The 8713-nt window shown below is 41.1% G+C and overlaps 1 protein-coding gene across 1 annotated transcript in view; it reads left to right on the forward strand.

The window, feature by feature from the left end:
• Positions 1 to 4758, forward strand: part of AMDHD1 (amidohydrolase domain containing 1) — a 53665-nt gene extending 48907 nt beyond the window's left edge. The window contains 6 exon segments of the mRNA XM_034773143.1: positions 375 to 600; positions 1589 to 1670; positions 1673 to 1706; positions 3372 to 3465; positions 3894 to 4054; positions 4476 to 4758. Of these exon segments, the coding sequence (XP_034629034.1) occupies positions 375 to 600; positions 1589 to 1670; positions 1673 to 1706; positions 3372 to 3465; positions 3894 to 4054; positions 4476 to 4581 (703 nt within the window). The 3' untranslated portion in view covers positions 4582 to 4758.
• The last annotated feature ends 3955 nt before the right edge of the window (positions 4759 to 8713 follow it).

The raw sequence follows: 8713 nt of genomic DNA on the forward strand, positions 1-8713 counted from the left end.
TCCATGCATATTTTACAATTTTGCTCTCTCTGTCCCTTTGTTTAGTTTACACCCTTTTATCTGTATAAATAAGACTGTTTGAATCTTGCATGGAGGCTCACATTATCTGATTGTATTAGCAGAGTGCTGTGCTAATAAACAGAGTGGTCTTGACAAAATTGTGAGTCCTGATTCTAACTTTGACACCTCCTATGACTTTATCCTAACTTGAGTCCCCTCCAAAATCCTAAAGCTGGTCTGCTGAAAACTAAATGTCTAAGGGTTTTTTTGTATATACACCTTTTAAAACTAATATAGTTATTACATACATTAATTACATACAAGGGTCAAAGACTAAATCATTCCGTGTCTTTGTAACATTTTCTTTTCATTAGAGGGAAAAATGCTACTGAAGCCACAGATGACATTATCAATAACCATCTCCCTAAACTGAAGGAGCTGAACCTAAATGGTGAAATACATGTTAATAACATAGATGTGTTTTGTGAGAAAGGTGTCTTTGATCTGAATTGTACCAGAAGAATTCTTCAGGCTGGAAAAGAGATAGGGTTACAGATTAACTTACATGGTGATGAACTCCATCCAATGAAATCTGCAGAGGTAATTCTTCATTCTGTATGCATTTAAGCCATTTTTGCTTTTGACTTGCCTTTGGGAGAACTGATGCTTTGAAAGATTTACAATATTCCAAATCAATATGTTGTTCCAGAAAAGTATTATAAGTAGTTTGTGAAATAAATCACAAGTACCACCAATGTGCAAAGTTGATGAGTTAAAGTTGTGGAATCCTTGACCTTTATTGGTAACTTGTCTACTGGCTTTTCAAATATTGACTTAGCTTATCCCTCTGGTAGTGAGGTCAATAGGAAAGATGGATATCTGTGACCCTGTTCATTACTGGTACAAAGTATAGGTTTTGATACACTATTTTAAAAAATATTTATTTTTTCCTCAGTCATGATGTTTATATCTTCCCAACAGTACAGACATTCCCACTGGCAGGAGCCAATAACAGCAATTCTGTAAAGGGGTGTCAGAGTCCATACTTCGTCATCATTTGAGCAGTGCCTCCTTTTAATCCCCCTCATTAGTCTGCCAAAGCTTAATTTTGTTGTATTTGGAGAAGATCAGTCTCTGGCCCAATATAGAATTCTTTACAGTGGGTAGCTCTAGAATTGCATAGGTCAGTTTATCCATTTCCATAAGACTATCAGTTTCCATCAACTCTCTTCTGCACAAAACCTGTTTATAATTTTATCCATAATTGTACAATTGTTTATATTCATTGAGTCAGTTAACAACTCTGTTCAGGGCATCAGCCTGACCAGATTCTTTTGATTACATTTAAAAGAGGGTTAATAACTTTAATAACTTCATGAAAGCTTTACTGCAGTAAAATTTGTCTTAAAATTACTTATTCTTTAGAGATCTCGCTGAATTTTTTTAATTAGTGTTTTGTAAATAGGCCTTAGGTAGTATCCTAATGAATTGTCTGTCCAAGCAGATTGATAGTAAGAACATAGCTTCAGTGATTCATTGGTATCTGTTAGTAATTTTTCTGTTAAATCTTTCATGATAATCTATTTAGCTTGGAGCTGAACTAGGAGCCCAGGCTATAAGTCACCTGGAAGAAATTAGCGATGAAGGCATCGCTGCAATGGCAAGTGCGCGCCTGTCCTTTTACCAACCACTGCCTACATGCTGAGGTAATGCCATTTTGACAAGTTGGATATGACAGCCAAAACTAACAGCAGGAGCATTCTTTTGGCTCAAAATTCTCATATTTCAGAAGGTTCTTATCTTCCTTAACTCAGTCAGGGACCACGGATAATGGCCACACCCGTAAAGGAGGCTAGATGGGCCTCCACACATCTTACTTACTATGAGGTCCCATAAAATCTAGTCAATGCCCTATTTCTGAGATGCAATCAGATGGGTCCCCAGCAACCTATCTGATGCATTAACTAAAGCAGGTAGGCATTAACTGAAGATGTCACCTTGCGAACTGGATTTTTCGGTTATCCAAATTTTATTTGCAGTATGTATATTTGCTCATTTGCAAAAGTTTCTTTTATATTTGACTTGAGGAAATGGACCACTTATTGCCTAACAAGCTGAAAAGGATGCATATAAAATTTTAGCAATTTTGTTTAATTTTTACTCAGGCAACATCAGCTATTTTCTCAAAAGCTCTAGTTGCTCTTGAGAGATATTTAACATACAGATTCATAAACACCAATTAAATGGGCAATCTCTTTGTGTCCACAGGTGTATGTCTACACTACAATTGGGAGCTGTGACTGCACTGAGGAGGTGTGTGCAGCGTGATAGGCGAGCCCAAGCTAGCTTTTGATTGAGCTAACACACTAAAAATAGCAGTGAAGCTACAGCAGCATGGGTGGTGGCATGGGATAGTCACTTGAAACCCTGAATATGTACTTGAGCAACAAGCCCAGGCTGCCACATCTTCCCTGCTATTGTTATTTGAGCTGGCTAGATCAAAGGTAGCTCATCTTTGCCTGAACGTGCTGCAGCTGAACCTCCAAATTGCAATGTGGACGTATCCTAAATTAACCAACAAGGAACTGAACATCAAAACCAAACAATAGCTCCTTTGTTGTGTCAGAGAATCATTTGAATTGGATTGTTGTTTGTGTATCACCTTTCCATTCTCAAACAAAAACTCTGTGATTCTGCCAAGAAGCCAAATTTAGGATTGCGGAAGTCATTTGACTAGCTAATATAAGGCCAGACCCTGAGAGGCACTTTGCACCAGAATAAGGATCTGATATACTGAGAAGTGGGGAGTACCTCCAATAACGTGCTGAACATCTTCACCTCCTTTTGACTTCATGGGTAGGGTAGCCGGAAGTACTTGGAACCTCACAGGATCAGGCCCCCATAGCTCTCACTGGCTGCACTGATAATTGTAGTTGTTCGGTACTTCATAGGGGTTGGTCCAAAGATTCCAAGCTGTGCAGCTAAATTATAGGACAACAAGCTTGGAGTCTGACCTTTGTTAGCAGCTCATTACTCCCTCAGATCTGTGCATCCAAGAAATATGGAAGGAGAAGTGAAAAATGTGAGCACCAGCACCTAAACAAAGAGGGAGGTCTTTTATATCATTGCACTAATTTGAGAGTGGCTGCCACCAAAATTACAGCAGCGTCAAAAGCACAAGGTACCAGATTCCAGCTACAAAACCAATGGGGTGGGTAGCTGAGAGCAGAATTTGGCTTCTGGTTTCCAAAGTGATTAGCAAATCTGGTTACACCCTGTATACAAACCCAGTAATACATGGAATTTTTCCTGGTGTAATTCAAAGCGTAATAGCTAAATGCACTGTACTGACAAATCTATTTTTTTCCTAGACTGAAGCAACCTCAAGCTAGGAAAATGTTAAAAGAAGGGGTCATAGTTGCTCTTGGCAGTGATTTCAACCCTAATGCGTACTGTTATTCAATGGTAAGCCATTCTTAATGCATATTACTGCACAGAAAATGGTTAACTGTCTTCTACTGTCACAACACACGGGTAGTTCCTGCTCACTTAAAGGGAGTCTTCTTAATAACGAGACAGAGCGTCAGATCCTCAGCTTAGATGAATTACACCAGCGGAGGATCCGACTCAGAGTATTTTCTCCAGAAGTGCCTCTCAGGTCAAGAGGCTCACGTTTTTCACACCTGCTTTGGGAGGCTTGGCCAGTTACGGAGGAGGAAGGAGCATCCTGTGTAATTGTTCCCAGTTCTTGTTTTGGAATGGACAAGATGCAGGAGACCAGTTACCTGGGTCAGCCTGCTTGGGGGCTTTGGGCCTCCCCAGCATTATACAATAGGCAGATGACCTGTTTGCATTATTGGTAACTCCTGTTTTCCCCTTTATTTTTGTATTAGCCCATGGTAATGCACTTGGCTTGTGTAAACATGAAAATGTCAATGAACGAGGCTTTAGCAGCTGCCACCATTAACGCAGCTTATGCTCTTGGAAGATCCCATATGCATGGCTCCATAGAGAATGGCAAACAGGGGGATCTCATTATCATTAATTCATCAAGGTATGTACTTAAATTGTTGTTTAAAACCTAATTTAACATAAGGGGCCTGATTCGCCACTGCATTGCACCTCGTGGAGTCACTTACACCTGTACTTTAGTAGCATTTTACACTGACTTTGCACTCATTTTCAATAGGTATAAACTCCAGTGGAGAATATGGACCAAGATTTTTAAGATTATATACTCATAAATCCTAATACCACCACTATTTTGAAAGCACTTATTACATGGAAACAGTACAAGGAATTCAATACAGATTTGTGCATCTGTAGTTTACTGTCTTACTATAATACTGAGACAAAGGATCAAAACATAATACTTCTTGGGATTCAGGCTGGCCAATTTGTTCAATGTATGCTCTGTATGTGATCTGCTTTTGTGAAAATATTGATATTACATAAATGTTTTACTGTCTTTTTAGATGGGAGCACTTGATTTACCAGTTTGGGGGACATCAAGAATTGATTGAGTATGTTATTGTTAAAGGAAAAGTTATCTACAAAAATGAAAGAGTTATGGGCTACTAAGAACTTACTGAAAGATGGTGATAATTTAGAAGGATATTAACATGAAAATGATACTGAAGGGTTTCAGTTACCCAAGAGCAACAGACAACTTGGATTTGTATTTTACTGGTACATTATTTGTATGCTCAGCTTACTTGCTCTATATTGAAATAAACTTTACTAAGCATTTCCACTCAACCCTTGTTCATAGCAAGTGCAAACCTATTATTTATACTTTTAACATAAGGCATTCTTGAAACAGAGACATGAAACAAAGAGAACAAAAAACCCTGCAAAGGCAATGAGCTGCTGTTCAGATTCAGGTCAGATTTATAGACTAGAGTGGAGGTCAAAGGGTTAATCCAGGATAAATTTGGAATCAATGCTGCCACAATCTTGCAAGCAGTTCTCATAGGCAGTAAGCCGCAAATGCAGGAGTCTTGTGAGCTCAGTTGATATCTGAATATTTGTCACGTTGAAAGTCAGAAAAAGATTTCCACAATCTTGGGACAGACTTTCGCAAAACAGCTGTTCTGATGAACTTTAGGCTGGATCTGAACTGAAATACACATGTTTGTGAATGCTGACCTGAGTTTATAAGCCTTTTGTGATAGTGGGTTGATCATGAATATAATGATCCTTCAACTCAGGCTCATTTTAAGTGGTTTGAAGGTTTGGGTTTCCTTTGTGAGGGCATCTTTCCCTTCCTATTTGTATTCTTCAGTGGCTTGCATATTCATTTGCAGAATATATTATATCCTATCATACCTCCATCCGCAACTTCAAGACCTTGGTGTGGCTTCTCCATATAAAAATACAAACATACACACTCCATGTCCTCCCCTCACATAGACTACAGTATGTAGAGAAGAGGGCAATACAGCCAGCAGTCTAAGCCATCACATGCATAGCATGTGGTTTTCTTCCCTCCAATACTTGCTGTCACTAGGGCTCTACCGCTGATTTGACTGATCAGATATTCAGTATCTACAGAGTGAAAAGGTCTCAACTTTGTTAATAAGATAATGTAAACAAGTAAGTGAATAGTTTACAAGTCTACGTAGCTGTAATGTTGTTTATAAAAGGCAATTACAGCTGGGTCAAGGACAGCCTTTCAGAGAACTAGCCCTTTATCATTAATGAGGCCAGTCACATTTGGAGCAGCCTGTAAATATTTGAAAGCCACCACAAACATGAATAGTTAACCCTTATTATGAACCTCTGATCTATCAGAGCCTTGAGTTTTCTATTTACTTCAAAAAATACATGAGCCCCAGCAAAGTGGCATATTTCTTTGTCCTAATTTTATTCAAGCCAGAAAAGCCAACTAAATAAATTTGTGTCATAATTTAATGACATGCCTGTCACTAGACATTCTTCACTGCAAGCAGATGTTATACCAGGTGTGGGTGTGGACTTCAGTGTAACACCTGTGCTCTCCCACAGTCAGGTTTTCCTTAGCATCACTCTGACAGCTTTGGTAAATAACAGTTATACAGGCAAGTGGTGAATGTCTCAAATACTAGTTAAAAATTTTTTAAAATGCAGTTCTGCTCTGAACGGTGATGCTACAAAAGTGGCACAGTGACGTTCTGTGTTTATTGACTCTGAATGATTTTCAGCTCAAGTATGCTCGGTTTACAAGTAAAGCTGTTTTTTCTAGCTGCCAGCCCTACAAATCAAATTAGGATCAACGAGTCAAGCTGGTCTCTTTCCTTCTCACCTGTCATCACCTCCAATAAAGGTCCTAGAAGCCAAGCTATGCCCTCAGTGACATTTGTGTAACACTGTTACCTTCACTGGGGCTGCAAAGATGTAACTGATTAGAACTTAGTAAAAAGATTCTTCTGAAAATGCACAAGGAAGAACAAAATCCAGCTGTCATCGCCACAGAAGAGAAGCCCAGTTGAAAACAATCCCTATACCTGTAAGCAGGTATCACTGAATACAAACTGGGAGCAGATCTGGTGAGCAGAAGAGTGACAATTTTACACAGTCCCTTGGCAGAATTAGTATTGTGTTGAAGTCAACACAGTCAGCTTGCCAAATATATTTGAATCAGGCTCAGGGTATGCTGTGGAGCTGGCTCTCTGTGTGTTAGGAGCGGAGATGAGTGAACAGGGACGTCTGCTCTGCAGAAGCATCAGCCCCTCACTCGGGGGTGGCGTAAGAGGAATATTACAGCATAAGCTAATGCTTACTCTGTCATATTTATGCTGCTTCCCTCATAGGAGGGTTGTCTTGGCCACAGGCAGCAGTGAGGACTGAATTGTGTAGCGGCACTGAGGGCTGGGTCAACAAAAGGACTTCGGTGTTGCAAGGCTGAGCATCGCAGCACCTAGAATATCACAAGACCCCCACTTGCAATGCACAAAGCTTGAATTAGGCACCTAGGCTCCATATACAATGAATGGGAAGAGCGGCATCTAAGAATGCAATCCACAAAAGCCAGCAAGCTAGGCAGGGAGGCACCTACATTAGCCAATGGGAGACGCTGACCAGAGGGGGTGTCCTAAGCTCCACCCCCTCATGGAGACAGGCTCCCAAGTCCCAGCTGCAGGGAAGCACCTATCTCTGTTTAGCAATCCACAAACGTGAACCCACCTCCTAAGTTGTTTCTTGCAGGAATGAGTTAAGTGTCTGCCTCATGCCACACAAAACAGCCAGAGGAGGAGGAGCCACCGCTGCCCCCACCTTTTAACTTTTAGCTAGTGAGTGGAACAACCTGCCTGGGATGTGGCAGACCCAGGTTCAATTCCATCCTCTCTGGCTGAGGGGGAGAAGGGTGACTCCCTGCCCCATTCAAATCCTCTCTCTCCATAGAGTGATCTAAGAACTGAGCTGTGGGGTATTCTGATATGGGGCTCCGTCAGTCTCTCTTGTTGAAGTTGTTCCACAATGGCTAAATAATGAAAGAGTCATTGGAGCAGAGATCTCCCACCTCCCGGTGGATGCCCTAACCACCAAGCTACAATCATGCGCTCTCTCTCTCTCTGGTCCAATGACTAACTATACAGAGTGGTATAATCAGACAGTTTAGGACTTATGTGTCTAAGGATATGTCTACAGTACTTGGCGGATCAGCAGGCAGCGATCAATCCAGCGGGGATCGATTTATCGCGTCCAGACTAGACGCGATAAATCGACCCCCGAGCGCTCTCCAGTCGACTCCTGCACTCCAGAGCCATGAGAGATGCAGGCACAGTCAACGGGGGAGTGGCAGCAGTTGACTCACCGTGGTGAAGACACCATGGTAAGTCGATCTAAGTACGTAGCTGAAGTAGCATAACTTAGATCGATTTCCCCCCCTTCCCCACCAGTGTAGACCAGGGATAAGACAGTGGTTCTCAACCAGGGGCATACCTATACCCCTGGGAGTACACAGACATCTTCCACGGGGTACATCAACTTATCTAGATATTTGCCTCATTTTACAACAGGCTATAGGAAAAGTACAAACTAAAATTTCATACAATGACTTGTTTATACAATGCTCTATATCTAATACACTGAAATAGAAGTACAATATTTATATTCCAAATAAAAATGAGAAAGTAAGCAATTTTTTCAGTAACGGTGTGCTATGACACTTCTGTATTTTTATGTCTGATTTTGTAAGCAAGTCATTTATAAGTGAGATGAAACTTGGGGGAGTACTCAAGAGAAATCAGACTCCTGAAAGTGGTACAGTTGTCTGGAAAGGTTGAGAGCCACTGGCCTAAGTACTTTTTGGATCGGGGCCTAAGTCTCCATGCAGATGTCTGATGAACCATAGAATTTCAGATCATGGCCTTCTAAATCCATTGATGGCCCAAGTCCCTTACCCAGGCCACTTCCCGTTGTGATGGGCAATTTGTGACGTTTCTTGGCCCTTGCATTCTCTCTCTCTCACCCCCCCTCCTTCTTCCCCCCTGAGCTAATCTTTTGCTTCAAATTTTCATTGTAACATATGAAATAAAACCCCACAGATACAGATGTGCATGGAAGTTGGCTCTGGGCTTGGCTATACTTATTTTAGGTGTGACTCCATATTCTCTGGAAAACTAACTGAGTTAGGTATATTCCATTGGTAACAACACAGCAGGTGTGCTCTGGAGCAACGATCCATGTGCTGTTTTGCAGGGGTGTCGGATCAATTTTTATGGGGGGGGGG

This window comes from Trachemys scripta, chromosome 1 (assembly GCF_013100865.1).
Source record: "Trachemys scripta elegans isolate TJP31775 chromosome 1, CAS_Tse_1.0, whole genome shotgun sequence".
Classification (NCBI taxonomy): domain Eukaryota; kingdom Metazoa; phylum Chordata; order Testudines; family Emydidae; genus Trachemys; species Trachemys scripta.